At 43.1% G+C, this 20,893-nt stretch overlaps 1 protein-coding gene across 3 annotated transcripts in view; it reads left to right on the top strand.

Annotated features, from left to right (window-relative positions):
- Positions 1-2,269: 2,269 nt before the first annotated feature.
- Positions 2,270-20,893, top strand: part of EGLN1 (egl-9 family hypoxia inducible factor 1) — a 52,716-nt gene continuing 34,092 nt past the window's right edge. The window contains exon 1 of one of the 3 annotated variants that reach the window (XM_084828130.1): positions 2,270-3,609. In XM_084828130.1, coding sequence (XP_084684256.1) covers positions 2,644-3,609 — 966 coding nt within the window. In that variant the 5' untranslated portion in view covers positions 2,270-2,643. The remainder of the gene's footprint in view (positions 3,610-20,893) is intronic. The other 2 variants (XM_084828131.1, XM_084828129.1) reach the window with 2 other exon arrangements.

Below are 20,893 nucleotides of genomic sequence, written 5' to 3'. Positions count from 1 at the left end.
CAGCTCGGAATTAAGATTGCTGGGAGAATTATCAACAACCTCCGATACGCAGATGATACCACCCTAATGGCAGAAAGCGAAGAGGATCTAAAGAGCCTCTTGTTGAGGGTGAAAGAGGAGAGTGCAAAAGCTGGTTTGAAACTCAACATTAAAAAAACTAAGATCATGGCATCCGGCCCCATCACTTCCTGGCATATAGAAGGGGAAGAAATGGAAGCAGTGACAGATTTCTTGGGCTCCATGATCACCGCAGACGGTGACTGTAGCCATGAAATTAAAAGACGCTTGCTCCTTGGGAGGAAAGCTATGGCAAACCTAGACAGCATAGTAAGAAGCAGAGACATCACCTTGCCGACAAAGGTCCGTCTAATCAAAGCTATGGTTTTCCCAGTAGTAATGTATGGCTGTGAGAGCTGGACTATAAGGAAGGCTGAGCGCCGAAGAATTGATGCTTTCGAACTGTGGTGCTGGAGAAGACTCTTACGAGTGCCCTGGACTGCAAGGAGGTCAAATCAGTCAATCCTAAAGGACATCAACCCTGAATGCTCATTGGAAGGACAGATACTGAAGCTGAAGCTCAAATATTTTGGCCACCTAATGCGAAGAGAAAACTCTCTGGAAAAGACCCTGATGCTGGGAAAGACTGAAGGCAAAAGGAGAAGGGGACGGCAGAGGATGAGATGGCTAGATAGCATCACGGATGCAATGAATATGAACTTGAGCACGCTCCGGGAGAGGGCAGAGGACAGGAAGGCCTGGCGTGCTATGGTCCATGGGGTCACGAAGAGTCGGACACGATTGAACGACTGAACAACAACAACAAGAGGTGAAAGTCAAAGTCAATGAAATCCCTGCTAAGGGCCATTAGTTAGGACCAAGGCAAATCTCTGTGGTTCATGGAGCAATCCTATCCAGATAGGCTGCCGCCTCTGAACTTAGGGGAGACCACCTATCCAAAGCAGGGCAGGAGAAGCACAGAGGGACTGTTCCCTCTGTGCTTCTCCTGCCCTTTTTTGGCTAGACAGCTGATTGAGGCTGTCTAGCTGTGGGAGCACGGAGCGGGGAAGAAGGCCGCTGTATGACAGAGTTCCGCCCTCCATGGAACACCCCCAGCCATGCCCCTTTTTGGCCGCTCCGTCCTCCTCTTGCAAGCGCAGAGGACGGGGCTGCACGGAAGTGGGGAGAGGTTGGTTCTCCGGGAACCAACAGGTCGGTTCCCAGGAAGCAACATATCCTATGGCCATCTAGCCCTGCTGTCCAGTGGCCATAGGATTGCTCCCTCAATGACCTATCATTATCATAATTTGCATGACATTTGAAAGTCCATAATGGAAGTGCTGCATGAACTCCTATGTTGACACAATCCTTCAGAAATAGAGAATTCAAATAAAGACATTTGCAAAATGGTTAACATGATATTCTCATGCATAATGTTCTTTCGTGAGCCTTCTGGTACTGTGGTTATTGTGTCTTGTTTTTATCCTCTGCATCCATAGAGGGCATGGTGGTAGCAGCCAACTATTAGTTCTTTTCCTAGTGTTACAAATCCCGGCGTTGGATCCAATCGCTCTAAACCCGAAGGCTGGCCCTGAGGAGCGCAGAGCCTAAGCTATTTGGATTTTCCCTTCTCGCCAGCATATACATTTACGGCGCATCAACTGTGTGACTAAAGGCGCAACCCTAGGGCTATTTAGACAGGAAAAAAGTCCTACAACTCCCAGGATCCCCCAGCCAGCCAGTGCCCAAGCAGCTCGTGCACTGGTCTGGAAAATAAACGCATCGCGGCTAAAGGTGGCCGCTCTACCGGCCTGGGAACAATGGGCTACAAAGCTGCCGCACCGCCTAACCACGTGCGCCACGGGACGCGCCCTCAGCCGTGCAGGGATAAGGGAGGCCCCTTATGTCCTGTGGGATGCCGCGCTTCTAGCGGCGGGCTCCGCTCCTAACGCAGGAGGCGCCCGCTCTATCTGAAGGTTATTAGCCACTGCAGCAGCAGCAGCGTCCCTCTCTAAAGCAGCAAACGTGCTTTCCAAAAAAAGTCAGGGCCAGGCGCCCGCGCTCACCCAGCCCTCGCCTGCAAGAGAGGGGCTGAGGAGGGGGCAGGCGAGGCGAGGCGAGGCAGCCGCTAACCGCGCGCCGCAGCCCTCCCACCCGGCCCCCTTCTCTTCCGCCGCTGCCCCGCCTGCCTCGGGACTGCGGCGGGAGCGAGCTCGCGCGCGCGCCGCCCCGACCCCCTCCCCTGGAAGTGGCGTACGTGCAAAGCGGAGCCGGAGAGTGGCGGCGCAAACTCCTCCCCTTCGGCTCAGGCAACAGCCAGAGAGGAGGGAGACGAGCGAGGGCGGACGGCGACAGGCTTTGCCCCTCTTCGCGCTCAGGCTGAGGGGGAGGAAGAAAGCCTCGGCGGGAGAGGCGACCCGCCGCCTCCTCCTCCGCCAGCGAGGCTGCCATGAGGCGGCGGCAGAAGTGATCGGCGGCGGCGGCTTGGTGGCTCCCCTCCGCCCACCGAGAGGAGAGTGGGAGGCGGACGAGGCAGCGGGGGCCGCAGCGCCGGCGGGGGCGGCCATGATGAAGTGAGCCGCTCGCCTCCTGTCCTTCCTGAGGGCGCGGAGAAACAGGGGCGACTGAGAAGGGGGACGCGGCAACATGGCCAATGACAGCGGTGGGAGTGGCGGCGGCGGCGGGGCCGGCCAAGGCGGCGGCGGCGGCGGCGGCAGCAACAGCGGCGGCAGCAGTGGCTGTGCCAGCAGCGAGCGGGACTGGCAGTATTGCGAGCTGTGCGGGAAGATGGAGAACCTGCTGCGTTGCGGGCGCTGCCGCAGCTCCTTCTACTGCAGCAAAGAGCATCAGCGGCAAGACTGGAAGAAGCACAAGCTCATCTGCCGGGGGAGCGGCGGTAGCACCGCGGCGGCGGCGGCGGCGGGAGGGGGCGCTGCCGAGCCCCGCGGCGGCGGCCACCTCCAGGGCCGCGGCCGCCAGCAGCATGCCTTAGGAGGAGGAAGGGACGGCGTGGAGGGGGCGGTGGCAGCAGCGGCCACGAAGCCCACGGCGCTCCTAGCCAAGCCACCGGCGGCAGACGCCAGCTCGGAGGAGAACGCGGCGCTGGCGGTAACGAACAACCACGTTGCCAAAGCGGCGGCAGAGGCCCGAGAGCAGGAAGACGACGACAAGGCAGCGGCGCTGGCCGCGGCAGCCCCAGCCGGGGAGGCGGGGCTCCTCTACCGGGATAAATCCAACTTGACTGGAGAGGCGTCCTTGCGCCCCAACGGACAGATGAAGTCGCTGGTGCCTCAGCGGCTGGCGCTGGAGTACATCGTGCCCTGCATGAACAAGCACGGCATCTGCGTGGTGGACGAGTTCCTGGGGAAGGAGCTGGGCGGGCAGATCGAGCAGGAGGTGCGCGCGTTGCACCACACCGGCCGCTTCACCGACGGGCAGCTCGTCAGCCAGAAGAGCGATTCCTCCAGAGACATCCGCGGCGACAAAATCACCTGGGTGGAAGGCAAGGAGCCCGGCTGCAAGACCATCGGGAAGCTCATGAACAGTATGGACGATCTCATTCGCCACTGCAATGGCAAGTTGGGCAACTACAAAATCAACGGCAGGACGAAAGTGAGTTGATACCCTGTCCTCTCTCTCACCATCCCTTAGTGGCACCCTGAACCCACAGCTGCAGGGAGGTTCACGGCTTTTATTGATCCGTTTGGAGCTCTTGATGCGGTCACTCCCCCTTCCCGCTTGTTTGAATTCCATAAGCACACTCATTTTTAGGAGTTGACATTTCAGGGCAGCTTAAAAGTCAAGGTTCTCAAACTGTGGATGAATGGCAAATGATGAGAGAGGGATTGAGAGAGTCTTTAAAGGATTCTCACGTAGTTTGAGGCTGTCTTAAGGCATGATTGCTTGGGATGAAGCCCAGTTGAATTTAGTGAGACTCACTTCTGAGTGAACAGGTGGTATAGCAAGTGTTCAGTTAAGCTGTCCCAAATCTAGGCCCAGTGAACACATTATCTGGCAAAACTTGGCTTTCCCCATAATTGAAGCACACCTATCCATGTAGGGAGGAATGCTGAGAAGACAAAAAGCTTGCAGAAATCATTGATTGCTCTATGTAATCACATAATACCATGGTTGTGTTACAGCTTGTCTGTTGCAGTGATTGAAAGTCCCCCCCCCCCATCAGTTGACACTCTTGCGTTATATCAAATTAAGAAAATTGTAATGGGTTGGTCAGGGAAGCAATAAAGTAGGATCAATCTGTTCATGATGAGCAGTTATTCTCTGTCAGGCCATCATTCACAACTATGGCTTGCAGTTGTGTTGGAAATCATTGAAGGAAGGCATCTCAGTCCTCACCACAAACCTATAGCAATTTCAGTACTGAAAACTTTTTGGTAACTCTCATTTCACCCTTAGCAACGGTGGAAGTATCGTAGCCAGATATTTTGCTGCTGTTCCTTGTTTTTAAACACAAAAATCTTTCTTGAAAATTGTAAGGTTTTACAGAGTCCATTTGTGTAGGAGCATGTGTTGTTGAAAAGGTATCAATTGATGATAATATAGCAGTGTATAGGACATTGTTGGATTAGTGACACTATTTGTGCATTGTAGTTTTGATTGTGCCACACAGAAAACTGGAGATGCTGAGCTCCCTGTTTTTGGATGCTTGATGTGTCATCATTGAAAAGAGCCATATGGAGTATTGCTTGATTTTTGAAGTATACGGCACATAAATTCAAAAATGGTAAGCTCAAAAATGTTCCTGGAGAGCTCAATGCCCCCCCCCCCGTGTTTACCTATATCTGTAATAGTGTGTGTGATATATATTTGCCTTCTAGGTGTTTTGGTCTATAACTCCAAAAATCCTTGACCATTGGCTATTCTGGTCTGGGTTAATGGGAATTGTAGTAGAAAACATCTGGAGGGCACCAGGTTGCCTACCCCAGAATCAACATTTAAATGGGTTATGCTGGCAGTCAGATCAAAACTTTTGATGCTAGAAGCACTACATAAATCTGTGCTGCGGTTCTATGCATTTTAATTTGTTAGCCAAACTATTGCAAGGTGGGCAACATCTATTTTTATAACGTGAACATTTTATAAAAGTAGTTGGGCTCCAGGAACTGCTCATAGTACCTGGCAATATTTCACAATGCCCTTTTCTCACCTGTAACCAAATGGATAAAGCAGATTTGGATGAGGATTAATACTAGAAACTAGTATTTGACACTTTGTTCTCTTAACAACATGTAGCAAGGCTGATTTTCAGAATTCAAGTTTAAAAAATATTTTGAGACTATCCACCATCTAGGAAGACTTATAAGGAATGACATGCAATTAGCCTCCAAATAAAGTTTTCATGTTTTAATATTATACTTGATATGATATGCCTGGCTTTAATTAGATTATGTAATTTCACTTTAAGCAAAGTGATATTGCTAAGCATTAATTAAAAATATAATTGTGCAGCAGTGTTAGTATGAAACACAGTATGATGAATTTCAAATGTGAACTGATTAGTGTGAGGGCAGAAACATAACAGGGCAAGAGCAAGTGCTGAACATCTTAAGTCATCAGAATGTTAGCAGTAATGGAGAAGGGCTCTGTACCCCCCTCCCCTTCTACTTACTTTGGAGCTTTGGAAGAGGTAGGAGATCATCCCTGACCTTGCTGTGCTTTGAATACACTTTTGAAGAACAGTCTTATGCCAGAGACAAGACCTGTCCTTTCTTGAGTCAGGGTAGGGCAGTGTTTATTATTTACTTAGAATATGTTATATTCCACTTTTCAATACAAAATTCTCAAAGTAATTTACATAACAGAATGACAAAAGATTCTAAAACTTATTAATGTCAAAGTTTCTGGTACAGTTTCAGCTGCACTCTTCCTTGGGTCTGTCTTCATTGGGCAGGTATTGGCAGCTTCTGGCTTTTGAAACTCTCAGCAGAGGAAGCAGTTCAGAAGTGCTGGGGAACAGTGACGTAAAAAGCCCTGTTGTTGTTGTTACTTCACTGGGCCTGTAGTGGCTACCTTAGAATAGCACCTTGGTTCTGGAAGTGGGTTATCTGGCTAACACAAGATGTTAGTGTCCAAAGAGGGAAGGGCCTTCTATCAGTGGATTGTGGCAGCCACAGATTTTGACTGCTTATCAACTCCAGTCAAAATTTGTGGATTCCTATAGGATAGCATTATTCATAATTTAACCAATTTAATACATCTGGTATTAAGAGCTTTGGTTTGATGGCTAGCATAGCATAAATGCTGATATATATGCCCATGACAGGTAGATAGTAAACAGATGAGGGGTGCTGAGCCATCCAGAAACATGTTTGCACTTGGCATTCTTGAAGCTATGCTTTGGTGGACTTCTAAATCCAACAGTGTTCCACATAACCTATTTCAGTCCTACCTTGTACCCCAAAATGGGGGTCTAAGTCCCCTGGTCCAGTTTTTTAAATGATCTACTGAATCGTAACAGTACCCCCTGCATCGTTGTATCATGAAACTAACCACAAACCTACATACGTTTTTGGACTGCAAGGATTGCTCTTGGACATCCTTGACCTAGAGAATTTTTGACCCAGAGAGCTTTGGCTATTGGACAGTATAGAAATATAATAACTAGTTCCTCTCTAGTGAATAACCTCATGTTGGTATAGGAACACACTTATGGATTACTAGTTATATGGCTGTTTGGTGCAGTAGCATTGGTGGAAGAATCTGCTATCATAACACTATGAGTTTGTTGTTTTATTCTGAATTCTGTAAAACTTAGCATGATGTGGATGATACGTGCTTGTATGTAGTGGAGAAGACAGTGGATTGCCCTTGGAGTGGATGAGTTTGATACTTCTAGATTCTGAGTGTTGCTTTCATTCCATTCTTGCATAAATAGTTTACAGAAATGTGTTCTCCCTTTTGTGTGTGAAAGGGTGCTCCATGTGTCTGAGTTTCAAAGCCTAGGATAGATAGTATTGAGAACCCTTACAATTTTTTTACCTAGTGCACCAAATAAAATTAATCTCCAGCTTTGTTAGTATAAAAACTGCCTACTTTCTTGCTTCTTCTGTTTCCTACCTATGAAAGAATCTGTGTGTTTTGCCTAAAGATGAAGACATATCTGGGCAACAGCTGGATTTTATATTCTAAAAAAATGGGGCATCAACCATTTGTATATTTTTTCATCCCAGTGGTCCTAGGGACAGTTTTGTATGCAGTCTGAAACAAACATATCACCTTGTAGAGCTAATTTGAATGCATCAACAAGATTTACATCTAGTCAGTCTTAAGAGTCCCTCCTAAGACTGATTAAATGTAGACTTTATGGCTTCAACATCAGCGAGCTTTTTTTATGGTTTTGTTTAATATCTTGTCTGATGAAGAGCTGTGGAGAACTCAAAAGCTTGCACAATATTTTGTGATGTTTTGGTTTAGCTAATAAAGGTATTGCCCTAATCAAGGAATGCCCCCTTCTGGTTCTTCTTATCTCTCTGACAGCAGTCTTTCTTTAGCTTCTGTTGTGATTATTCCTTATTTCTCTTCCTTCCTGTAAGGATTTTGCACTTCTGAATCTACTTTTCTCTTTCTGCACTTCCTCCTTAGATAATCTCACTTGTTTTCATGGCTTCTGCTACCTTTTTTGCTGGGGACGCCAAAATCTACTTACTACCCCTTGCATATATGCTTGTCTCCCAACCTCCAGATACTCCACAAATATTTGCAAGTTGAATATTAGAGGGAGGTGGCAACTCCCTTTCTCCCCCCATTTCAGTTTCTCTAATAATGTTTGACTTATTGTCATCTCTCTGGTCTCTGAGAACTGCTACCTTGGAATAATTTTTGATACTTCAGAATTCTTTTCTTCCTCTATGCAAGAGGTTGCTTTACAGTGGCCTTCCCCAACCTGGCACTCTCTAGATACATTGGCCTACAGCTCCCATCATTCCCAGCCAGCATAGAGCTAATGGGAGTTGCAGATTAACACATCTAGAGGGTCCTGGGTTGGGAAGGCTACTTTCCATCATCTCCCAGATCTGTCCTTTCCTGTCTGTGCTGACTGTTAAAACCCTTGTCTACACTCTGGCCATTTTTTGTTTAGATTACGGCTCTCTTGTCTTTGCAGTTCTTCTCTCCAGGTGATTGAGAACACCTCTGTTTAGCTCTTTCTATGCTTTTTCGTTTGGTGCTTATAATTAATAAACATGCACACTTCTAGCTTCTCTCTTTCTCAAGCTCAATGCCTATCAGCCTTATTTAGCTCATGTCATGCTTACTGACTCTGAGCTTAGAAAGCTTTTTGTTTGTCAAGCTGCCTCTTACCACTTCCAAGTTCTTCCTCCCCCTCTTTACCAAAGCCTCTCTTAAAAAGACTCCGCCTACTACCCAGCACTTGTTAGGCCTCATCTGGAGTACTGTGTCCAGTTCTGGGCACCGCACTTTAAGAAGGATGCAGACAAGCTGGAGAGGGTTCAGAGGAGAGCAACAAAAATGATCAGGGGACTGGAAACAAAGCTTTATGAAGAGAGACTGAAAGAACTGGGCATGTTTAGCCTTGAGAAGAGAAGACTGACGGAAGATATGAGAGCGCTGTTCAAGTACTTGAAAGGTTGTCACAGACAGGATGGCCAGGATCTCTTCTTGATCATCCCAGAATGCAGGACATGGAATAATGGGCTCAAGTTACAGGAAGCCAGATTCCGGCTGAGCATCAGGAGAAACTTCCTGACTGTTAGAGCAATACGACAATGGAACCAATTACCTAGGGAAGTGGTGGGCTCTCCCACACTGGAGGCATTCAAGATGAGGCTAGACAGCCATATGTCAGGATGCTCTGACTTGGATTCCTGCATTGAGCAGGGGGTTGGACTGCACTGGTCTTGTAGGCCCCTTCCAACCCTACTATTCTTTCCAGCTGCACTGGCTGCCAGTCCATTTCCGGGCCCGATTCAAAGTGCTAATGTTAACATTCAAAGCCCTTAACGGCTTGGGGCCAGGTTACCTGAAGAATCGCCTCCTCCCATATGTGCCTGCCTGGACCTTAAGATCATCGTCAGTGGCCCTTCTCCGTGAGCCCCTGCCAAAGGAAGTGAGGCGGGTGGCTACTAGGAGGAGGGCTTTTTCTGCTGTGGCACCCCGGCTCTGGAATGAGCTCCCTAGTGAGGTTCGCCTGGCATCTACATTGTATTCCTTTCAGCGCCAGGTGAAGACCTTTTTATTTTCCCAGGCATTTTAGCATTTTAGCTTTCTAAATTTTTATCTTTGCTGTTTTAAATCTGTATTTTAAACTCCTGCACTGCTGCTAGGTTTTATTGTGGTTGTATTGTTATATTGTGGTTTTAATGTTCTATATATTTTAAATTGTTTTATTGTGTGTTGTTTGGTTTTAATTTTTGTGAACCGCCCAGAGAGCTTCGGCTATTGGGCGGTATAGAAATAAATAAATAAATAAATTTCTATGATTCTACCTAACTGTTTGCGTTACATTCTAATCCCATTTCTTTTGTTTGTTTCTCATCCTCTGTCATAGCTTTGTCCTTTTAGGGTGCAATCCTATGCATGTTTAGACAGAAAAAAAGGCCTACAACTCTCGGCATCCTGGCTGGGGCATGCTGGGAGTTGTAGGCTTTTTTTTCTGTCTAAACATGCCTAGGACTGCACCTTTAATGTAGGTTGTAAGCCTTCATGCAGGGACCATGTTACATCTATGGTCTGTATAGCATCTAGAATACTATTAGCAGTAAATATCTTGAGCACGCTCCGGGAGAGAGCGCAGGACAGGAAGGCCTGGCGTGCTATGGTCCATGGGGTCACGAAGAGTCGGACACGACTGAACGACAACAACAAGTGTTAACTAGCATTATATGTTTGCAGAATGTGTTTCTGAATAATATTACACTTCCTATTCCCACTTAGCTGGGAGTAAGCCTCATTGAGCTCAAAGGGACTTACTTCTGAGTAGACATGCATAGGATTGTTCTGAAAGTGTTCAGTCCTACATTATGAGACTTTGATCCATACATGTATCCAGGCTTGAGCATAAGTAAATATGGGAGTTGTTGAGATAGGTATCCAGGAAGTGCAGGTTGAATATGCTGAGCATATACAGTATAAAATTGCTGATTTGCAAATACTGCATCTTTTTAAGCGGATGTAAGTGCGCTTCCCTCGAAGATATGCCAAGCACTTAAATATAATATTGGGATTTTTGAGCAGATAGACAGATAACTTTTTAAAAGACTTCAGGTTGGTGTGTGTATAGCTGGCAATAACATTTGAGTGATAGGAAGATGAAATTGAAAGCTCTGTCTTAAAATATGTTTAAGATAAGTGTGCTTAGGATCACAAATTTGAGAAATATGAATTGACATGTTTTATTAGTGCAGTGAGTATGTAAAACAGAACCTGAAATGGACTATCCAATGCAGGGTGGGCAGAGCGCAGAGGGAATCTGCTCCTCCGCACTCTGGCCGCTCTGCATTTGTGGCTAGACAGCTGATTTCGGCTGTCTAGCTGGAGTGGCTCAGAGTGCGGTGGGGAGGCTGGATGGCGCATAGAGAAGCTTCTGCCATCCCCTCCCCGCCACTAGGAGTGGACCCTTTTCGGCCACTCCACACTGCTCTTCTGAGTGCGGACAAACTGTGCCGCCTACAAGGTGACGGGGTGGGTGGGTGAGGAGGCAGCTTTCTGGGAACCGAGCTTGGAGCTCTGGCTCCAAGGTTGGTTCCCAGAAAACAAAAAATCCTATGACCGTCTAGCCGCTGCCTAGTGGCCATAGGATTGCACCCTTAAGCAGCATTTAATAAAGCTAAATAAACTCGATGTTTCTTACAAAATGTCTTTTTTGACATCTCTATCAATCAAAATTTAAATGGATTGGATTTCTTAATGGCTGTCTTAAAGCAGATGGAGGCGATATGACATCTTGCTCTTAACAAGGGAAGAGAGTGACAAATCTGTCTTGGTTAATCTTGATACAAATTCCTTAGTCTACAGTTTCCTTTGAATCATTAGAAGTACTCCAGAGATCTTCAAGTGAGCAGTTGTGTTGGAACTAATGGGTTGAGACACAATGCTCTGAATAATAAGTGTTTTGAATTGGGTGTTGCTATCTCCCCATTCAGACCCTGCCGGCTCAGTTCGGTTTATTAGGCTATACATTGGGATTTTAAGAGATATTAAAAGCCTTTTTGTGAGTAGACTACTCGGAGCCAAGTTCTGTAAATCTGATTGACTTTTAATATAAATATAATATTATCAGTCATTTTGCACAAGATCCTTGTTTGCTTTATTATCTTACTTGTTCCATTGATCAGTTAGCATTTACCACAAAAGTAAAGTTACAGAAATTGTTTTTTCAATCGCTACATCATTGTTTGACAGTATCAGCCCTTTTATTAATTCAAATTAAATGTTTCTTTGTTAACTCCCCTACACTAGAGGGTTGCTGTGGACCAAGCAGTTATTTGAAATATTTGTAAAACATTTTTATCAAACCTGATCCACTTTGTATTCCATGCATTCTTCAACATAGGGTCCATTGTCCTGTAGGGTTTCATTCCCCTCTTCATTTTTTTATTGGAGGCCCAATTTACTGCTATTGAAATAAATGGGAAAATGAAACCGCCAAACACCTAAACTAACTGTGGTCCATTCTATTCCTAGCACAGTCTCACAACAGTACAGAGAAAATGTCACTTTTTCCCTATATCATAAATTCCTTTGTGTTTGTTCCACCTCAAGAGCACTGGAGTAGATTTTTCTGTTTTTTGTTAAACTTGTACATTCCTATATGCACCCCCACAACCACCATGTACAAAGCACTGCATTGGTCCATTGGGCCCCGGGAGTACATTTTACCCTAGGGGGTTAATTCGTTTCCAGGTTGGCTTTTATCTTGACGTGGGAGTAAACGCTCTCGTTCTGTAAACTTGCAGCACTAATTTCTTATTTATTTATTAGCAATATTTATATACCGCTTCATGTTTGAAACAAATTGTGAAGCAATATTTGTAATGTTCTTTTTTTGGAGGGGAGAGGGGAGGAGACAAAACTCCTATTAGGCTATTTGGGTATATTGGACTTCTTCCATTATTTGCTATGAGCTCAGTATTTCATCTAGGCATTTTTTGGTTCCTGTTTTCCTCTCTTCAGTTTTCTCCGCCAAGCTTCCTGATATCCTAATGTGGATTGTCCAATCAGTGGGTTACATCCTTTCCCCAATCTCAGGTCAGCATTTGTTTACCCCTAACATAACAAATCAATACTCACTGCTCTCTGTATGTTAAAAGAAAAAAAAGAAGTTAACATTGTGGTGTCCAATGAACTCCAGTAGTTCTTGGGTTAGACTACATTTTTGGAATGTGATAACAGTACGCTCACCTTTTTATGTTAACTGGAGTCATTTTGAAATAAAATACCTTTATTTCCAGTTAGAATTTCAAATAACACATTGAGTTTGTCAAAATAAATGGTAGAGGGTTAAGGGAGCTGCTGTTTAGTCTTGCTAAACAGCAAAAAGCAAAACTCACGTTGATGAGACCATCTTAAATTAACATAACTTCAGATGACATACTACATTCTGCTCAATAAAATATTAGCCAGTCTTGCTGCTGGTTAACTACTTTTGAGTAGTGAGATTTAGGTTGTTGCAGGTAGGTACTGGGATCTGTGGAGATGGTGGGCAGAGTCTGTGACTAAGGTTGAACCATAAAGGCCTCAGCTGCATCACACAATTGATAGAGAAGTAGGCTGTGTGGGTTTATGGCTTTATCTATTTTCATCAGAACCTTCGATTTTCCATTATGTAGTCTTATTGAACTTCATTGGCACAACTGCAGCTTGTAGGGCTCCTGCTTTCCATTTCTTTTTCTGTGAACAGGTTATGCTACTTGGCGATAGGAGAAGAGCAAGGTTTCCAGAACCCGATTTGGCTTACTTTTTGCCCCATTTCAGGTTTGAGCTCCCATTCAGAAGGTGAAGTTATCGATGATGATGTATGAAACTGCAATTAAGTCACATTTTTTAGTAATGGTTGGTTCTTAAAAAAATAGAGTTTTTAAGTGTGTAAGGTTTCTTAGGTGCTATACAAAGTGTCAAAAACAACATACTCTCTAATCACAGTCTTGCAATCTACCTATGATGCAAAAGAAAAAAGAGATGGGGAAGGAACAGGAAAACAAGCAAACTCAGGCACTAATTCTTCATGAGTTACAAACCATGGTGACTGATAAAGGCTCTAGGGGGAATGGCAATGATACACACATCCATTCCCCAGGCTGTGTATGTTAGGTATAAGGAATAAGTAGTATGTACGGTTATTTTGTGGGTAGATTCGTTCATTATCGACCTCTATTTGTTAAAAGGCAATTTAAACTTATGTAGGAGTTTGCTGTCATTACGTAACCTTTCTTTGATAAAAACCAGAAATGGAAAATAAGGAATGTTGCTGTCTTTAGAATGAAGAATGTTGGCAGAAGGAAGCTAGACCAAAAGTTTTAGTGTTGCTTGTTCGCTGCATACCTGGCTTTAATCAGAAACGTTTTCTGAAGTTCAAAGCAAATGGATTGGGATGCGAGAATGTGGTTTAAAGAAAAATGATTGTTATATACTGTCAGCTGTATCTTCTACCAGCTAAAAGATATCTTTTGTTCTTGTTTAAACCACTAAAACGTACTTCATCTTATTTAATCTGAGATACCAGCCATTTATACAGATCCTATGTTGTATAGCAAGATGGAGCTTGACAATTATTGGAAAAAAATAGTTGAGATTGTATTTCACCATGAAGAGTGCTGCCTGATCTATCAGTCTTCCATAATTTTTTGCATTCTCTGTGATGCATATTTTTCAGATGGTATAAATGGGATCTAACCTGACTGTCTTGCGCTGGTGAATAAGGACAGGATTTAGATTTACTGTTTTAAAACATAAATACAATTTGGACTGCTGGCTTACAGCTTTGAAGTTTTGTATAAACATTAAGCACATGCTTGTGAAGCAAGTGAGACCAAAAAAACCCCATGTAAATCTAGTGCTGTTTTCTGTGTGAAGATTGGTTTGAAAATAGCCCATACTTTGCAGAAAAGCTGCCCAAAAATCAACAAACGATGGTACTTGGTTCCTTTCAAAATAAAAATATACCACACTGTTTAACAAACAGTGGAAGGTTTATTCCAGTATTATGTAGGTGGTGAAAAACAGATACACCAATAGATTCAAAATGTCTGCAAGAATAATTTTCTCTTAGATGAGTGGAGCATATGTCAAATGAAAAAGTAAAATGGGCTTCCTGCATGGCTGCCTTCTCTGTGGGCAAGCAGAATCTTCATTGCTGTGTGTGTAGAACTTGTGAAGCAGATACTGTTGCAATTTAGAAGGCATTTGTACAGTTTAATTATGACAAAAACAGTCCTGTGGCACCGAACAGACTAACAGATTGAATGTAGCATGAGCTTTTGTGGCCTCTCCTTTCCTAACCTTACAGAACAAAACATGGCACTCGAGGTGAAATTGGACTGTGTAGCTTGCTGACTCTGTTAGAGTATACTCAGCACAGCTGTAGATCCAGCACTTGCTTTTTGGATGTGAACTTCAGTGAACTTAGATAGACATGTAGGGTAAAACTGCATGGTCCTGACCCACTTAACAAATCAAGATTATGCAATGGCAAGTACAGAATCACCAGTTTGTACTGAAGTAACCAAAGTAGAGTTATAAAATAGGGCTGCCTACTAATTTGTACTCCTGTTTAGTAGTATTAGAGCCTCGTGTGGCGCAGAGTGGTAGGCGGCAGTAATGCAACCGAAACTCTCCCCATGACCTGAGTTCGATCCCAGCGGAAGCTGGTTTTCAGGTAGCTGGCTGAGGTCAACTCAGCCCTCCATCCTTCCGAGGTCGGTAAAATGAGTACCCAGCTTGCTGGGGGAAAGGTAGTCATGACTGGGGAAGGCAATGGCAAACCACCCCACTATGCAGTCTGCCAGGAAAACGCCGAGGAAAAACGGCGTCCCTCTAGGGGTCAGTAATGACTCGGTGCTTGCACAAGAGGAACCTTTCCTTTCCTTTAGTAGTATTACTGGAAATCAGCCCTACTTTTGAGTTGCAAAACATCAAGTATTTTCTATACTGCACTAAAAGCAAGTAGTGTCATTGATTAAGTTTGAAGACATCCTCAGGCTTAGACATGCAGTGCAGCTTATTTTTCTTGAACAAGCCACCTTGAGAACCCATGATTTGTTGTTAGGATATTCAGGGTGGTTAACAAGTCACACTGCATGGTTAACAAGCCACCCTGTGAAAAATGTCCTGGGTTCAAACAACACGCTAACCCACAGTTCAGCAACAACCCACACTCAAACCACTGAGTGTTGGTTAGCAAGCTGTGTGAACATTCTGGTTATTCTTCCTGCACTTCCTCCCCCGGTAAACAATGGTTTACTTGGTTCAGATATAATGACAAATTGTGGCTTGGATTCAGCAATGTCTTGCATGAGTGGGAAAGCACTTTTGCTTGTGCAAGGTAGCCCTGTTGCATTCCTCCGATTTCTCCATTCTGCAGCAGCTCTACCAGCAGTCCTAAATGTGCCATTCAGTGCCATTCCAGAGGATCTGTTGACCTTCATGAGCAACTTTTGTTGGCCGGGGGGGGGGGGGGCGGTGGCAGGAAAAACCTGTAGCATGAGAGGCATTCCACTCAACCTTCTATGGATCCAGCACTGTCTTTTACTGTGTAAGAGGAAGTGCAGGGAGGTGGGAGCAGTGTCTGATGCTGTGATGGTTTTCTGAATCAGTATCCCAAGGAAGGATGTCTTGTGCATTGCTTGTGTTGAAAAATACTATCATGCTGATGTTTGGATTGTATTTCTATAATAGTTTTAAGCTTTAAAAATATACCGTACTGTGACTGACGAAATAAAGGTTGATAGACCATTGTCATTATGGTTTTGGCTAGAAAATAGGAACTGTTGAGTATTGATGAAAAATGAAATAGGGGAAACTTTAAAAATTGTGATGCAGTGCTTGGGTCCAGACAACTTTGCATTGATTCTAATTATATATATTGCTGGATTTCAGAGATCTGGAGAACAAGAACATTTTCGTGTCTGGATTAGCAATTATTTCTAAGATAGGGGTGGGCAACACATGGGCCATCAAATTTGTTGGTACAGTGGCAGCCCATGGGGCTCAAAAGTGGGCCCCAGACCTCCCAAAGTTGCATACTCCTAAGGTTTATTAATTTCACATAAAATGGTATTATTCTTTAATTTACTGAATTGACTGAAAGTTCCCAATGGGTACCTCTTACTCTTCCAATATTTATAAACTTGACATTGTATCTGAAGTGTTTTAATAATTTACCTTACATGTCTCTTGTTATTATAGTTTGATGTTTTATGGAGATCAAAAGGGCCTCTTAACCAAAAATATCTGGAATTTTAATAATGATAGGTAGAAAGGATTGAAATTGTAAATTAAAATGGGTAAAGGATAGGATTTATAAATCAAGACTTCTGACGTGCATTGTAATTATGTCTACTCAGAAGTAAGCCACATTGAGTTCAGTGGGACCTACTCCTTGGTAAACATGTATAGGATTGCAGCCTAATATATTCATTCAATATGGCTTCAAGGCGGATATTTATAAGTTTTGGTAGAGATGGTGTTAGGACTAGAGAAGATACGTGGAACTACATCTGGTTTATGATGAAGATTCCAAAGCACCAGAGGGATAAGTCACGTTGGAAAATCGGTATGCATGGAAGTATTGGGAAAATATTACTATGAATTAGATATGTTATTGGTTATGAGGTCCTGTTAACTACTATAGTTATCGTAATGGGATATTTGAAAGATATATAAAAAGTGAGCACAGAATACTAGTAACAGAAATTGAGCACAGAACACTAATAGCAGAACAGATGTTAATCATGGACAAATAACAAGTTGATGTTATTTCCAAAGTTTCACCAGTTACCATCAGTGGAAACATAGAATCTGGAATATCCATGCTGATGAATAAATAGATTATCTTTAAACATCTGTGTGTGGGGGGGAATAAGTCAAATGAGTGACTTTTGAGAAAGTGGAGTTCTTTTATTCAAGATTGGAGTGCTAACAGAAAATGTTAGTCAAAAATTATTGGCTTTGATTTGATCGGTTAGGGCTGCTTCTTGATATTTGTTATTCATTATCCTTTATGTAGCATTTATAATATTCTCATATTAAGCCCTTTTATAATAAAAGTCGTTAACCAGGCTGATTAGTTTTATAAATACCATTTATGATCAGAACTGGAAATGGCAGTCACTGGCCAACATTTAGGTAAATAAATAAGAAATTTGATAAGAAAATATTAGCTTACTGTATACGCCACTGACAAAATAACACATTTGAATTGGGTTTGGGGATGCAATCCAGAGAAAAGCCTTCTCCCCGAACGTTCTGTGTCTGTAGTTCCCATGGAAGATTCTCGTGGAAGTAGTTCCCATGGAATATAACCTCTGAATTGTAGGGATAACATAATGCTAAACAGACAATTTTTAGAGCTAGTAATAATTTATGTTCATATTCCAGGATATTATGTACTGCAGGAGATCTACTCAATTTTACTCCAACTGGTATCCATGGTAAATGTACCTTTCTAAAGTCTCCCTTGGCTCTCACAATGACAGGTTTGCATTGTGATCATGGCTGGAATCAGGTCCTCATTGATTTGTTTGACGCTTATCATTTATGTAAGACTTTTCAACCAGTATTGCTGCCTTTTTTTCTCTCCCCTCCTAGCTATGAGTTACTGCAGCTGGTGGAGAATGGAATTGAGTGGGGCTCCTTCTTACCTCTCTGATGTGGGTGACTTTACCCGCTTTAATCTACACAATGTCATTTTTTAAAGACTCCCATCTTTTACTGTTCTTTGTGAGTGTGTGTTTCTTCCATATCTTCTTTCTCAGTGCTTCTCATGGTCAGTAAATATGCTTGATAGAAGTTAAAGACATTGAAATGTGAATTGGGGTTTAGTGAGAATCCCCCCCCCCCAGTAATTACAGTGATCCCCAAATAAGCATTTTAGCCAAGTTTTTTTGTCTTTAATAAAGCAAAACATTGTTTTGGCTTCTCATCCTCTTGTTCTTGTTCACTCCTAGATTCTCATCTGCTTCTGGATCCTGTATGTTCTCCACATAAGAGAACACTAAGCACATGTTCTGTCCTCCAAAGACTGCCTTACATTCAGGTGACACAAACTTGGGCAAAAAATAGTTATCTTCTTAATTAATCTCCCCCCACTTTAATACAAGTATGGATTTTGCAAAACTTGGTTGTGTGGACTGGGTTCTCTAGGCCTTTTGTTATACTGGAAATTCGTTTTAAACGCTTCATAGTATTTCTTGGTGAATTACAGTATATTGAAATCCAGAATATTCTGCTGTCTGAAAAGACTTCTGCTAATTGGATTTCTAGTGGCCAGATATAATATTTCCTCTTCTTGAAGGAGTAAGTCAGGAGAGAGGAGAAGTCTGAGTATCTTTATTTCCCACTGTTGGATAGAATCCAGAACTTTTTGTTCTCAGTCTTCTAATACCACAGTTCATAGGAGAGCTTAATTAGTACATGCTCTGTTTCTAAACATGGTTTCTCTTGGGTAAGAGAAGTGGTATCCTGCATATTAATAATTAGAAACTATAATGGGGGTTTGGTAAGATGTTTTTAAGGAAATTCCATATTTAAATTTCTGTCTAGGCACTTTATTAATTAATACTGCACATTCCAAATGAATCACAGTATAACAGTGATTTGAGTAATATTTGTTACAATCAGATATATTATTAAAAGAAATATACAATAGGGACGAAAGAAAGGGGGAAGAAAAATCAGAACATAGTGTGAATTGTTGCCAAATCAGGGCATCTCTTCCTCCCCCTCCATTGCGTATAGTGACTGGTTGTTGGTAGAGTCTGAGAGAGAAGGGTCAAGATCAGGGATCCCCAATCTTTTTGGATCTGTGGGTACATTTGGGAATTTGAGAAACTGCTGCGGGCACCACCACAAAATGCCTAAGAAGTGGATCACCACTTTGGCATTTACCGGTTGCATCTATGGGTCTTATTATTTATTTCATTTCATCTTGTAATGATATGTGTTTGTATTTGGTTGTGTTGTATGGGGGGACTCATTTGAGTGTTACACTGATTGGTATAAAAGGACTCACCTGATAACGGTAAGGGGGAATGTAAGTTTGTATTGAGACTCACTTGGTAAAAGCTGTCTTTGCAACCTTGTATTGGAGTGTTCTATTTATGCTTAAGAACACCAAACATTACAGATCTTAGACTGCACTGTATTCAGCAAAAACATTTGTTTCATGTCAGTTAGACGCTGCAACATCTCTTTAATAAGGGATTGTCTAATTCAGCTAATTGCTGGTGGTGCAATACAGCCAGTGCTTCTTTTAAACATATGTTTTGGCAATGACTGGTAGTTGCTTCTTTTTGCAGGGAGGTTATTACCCAGATAAATTTTGTACTTGAATAGTCTCTGTTATTCACTGATGTACATGGTCTTTAAAATTATTTACTTGCTTGATGAAAATTAATAAATGGTCAGCATTAATGGATTTTTTGTGCCCGTTTGACAGCTAAAAGACTAATATTACAGTAGTGGAAGGATAAACACTCTCCTTCTATAATACAATGGATTGAGGGCCTTGCAACATTTTCAGTATTTGAACAACTGGCATATAGACACCACCTTCAAATGGATACTTATTTGGATATTTCGTCTGCTTTTGTTGAAGCCATTGTACAATAGCTAGGAAGTTGTATGCATTTCATACAAATCCATGTACATATATTTAAAAAAATAAAAGGGTGTTTTTGAGTGCCTGTGGGCACCATGTTGGGGACCCCTAAATGGGCACACTCAGAAATGGCAGCAGGCGCCACGTTGGGGATCCCTGGTCTAGATGGCAGACTTGGGCCAGGCAATGATGAAAAGGACCTCGCTCTCTCTTTCACTCTCTCTGCCATGGCAACATAGGTCTTCAAATTGGGCTCAGTTTTGTATTTGCCAGACTTGGTTAGGGCTTTATGCCACTTCTGCTGTAGCAGTTGTCTGCTGCTTCACTTCTGTGATTCCTCTATGAACCAGAGAGGATGCCTAGCATTACAGCTGAGGGAGAGGAGCCTGGAAGCATGAAGGCAAATGCTGAAACATCTAATGCAAGTTTTAATTAAAGTTGGGTCCTTCTTACTGTTTATCACAATGGGTTGTATCCAGCATTGGGTGTCTATGGGAACTGTTGGATGGAATGGATTTCTCCTTCCCCTTTGAGCTCCCTCCATTTCTCCTTCCCCTTGGAGCTCCCTCCACAGGCTCCTTCCGTATCTGCTCCAAAGAGTTGGGAGACTCCCCAGAGCAGATTTGGGAGTGCACAAAAGGCTGCAGTGGTGAGGAGACCTAGGGGAAGTCCCGTTGTGTGAGCCAAAGTCTACTTACACAACATTGGATTTAACCTAATGTTATCATTTAAGTCAATGTTCTTTGCAAATTCATTGATAATTTTGAAAATTCTATTACAAAATTCTGATTTTTTTTTTAAAATTGGAGCATAGATATTTACCTCTGAGAAAGGGTACATCAGATCTTACCTCTGAGTGAGAAAATGGGCTTCTTCTTTGGAGTATGCTTGCAGGTCAGGAGGGTTTCCTTGGTTTTTGGTGCTAAGGTTGCTCAAGTATTTATAGTAGTTATCTAAAAGTCATTAGTTGGTTCGCGCTCTTAGTTCCACACTGCTAGTCAGATTTTATATTCTTGTTTAAGCAACTATTTTCCCCGCTCAGGTTCTGACAGGAAGAGGCCTTATGCTGTTCTTTACAGGGAAGGAAACCTGCTTATTTTGACA

This window comes from Heloderma suspectum, chromosome 1 (assembly GCF_057233095.1).
Source record: "Heloderma suspectum isolate Gila_16-S chromosome 1, 16-S_ref, whole genome shotgun sequence".
Classification (NCBI taxonomy): domain Eukaryota; kingdom Metazoa; phylum Chordata; class Lepidosauria; order Squamata; family Helodermatidae; genus Heloderma; species Heloderma suspectum.
The sequence above is the reverse complement of the archived record's forward strand: the minus strand, read 5'-3'. Positions and strand labels throughout refer to the sequence as shown.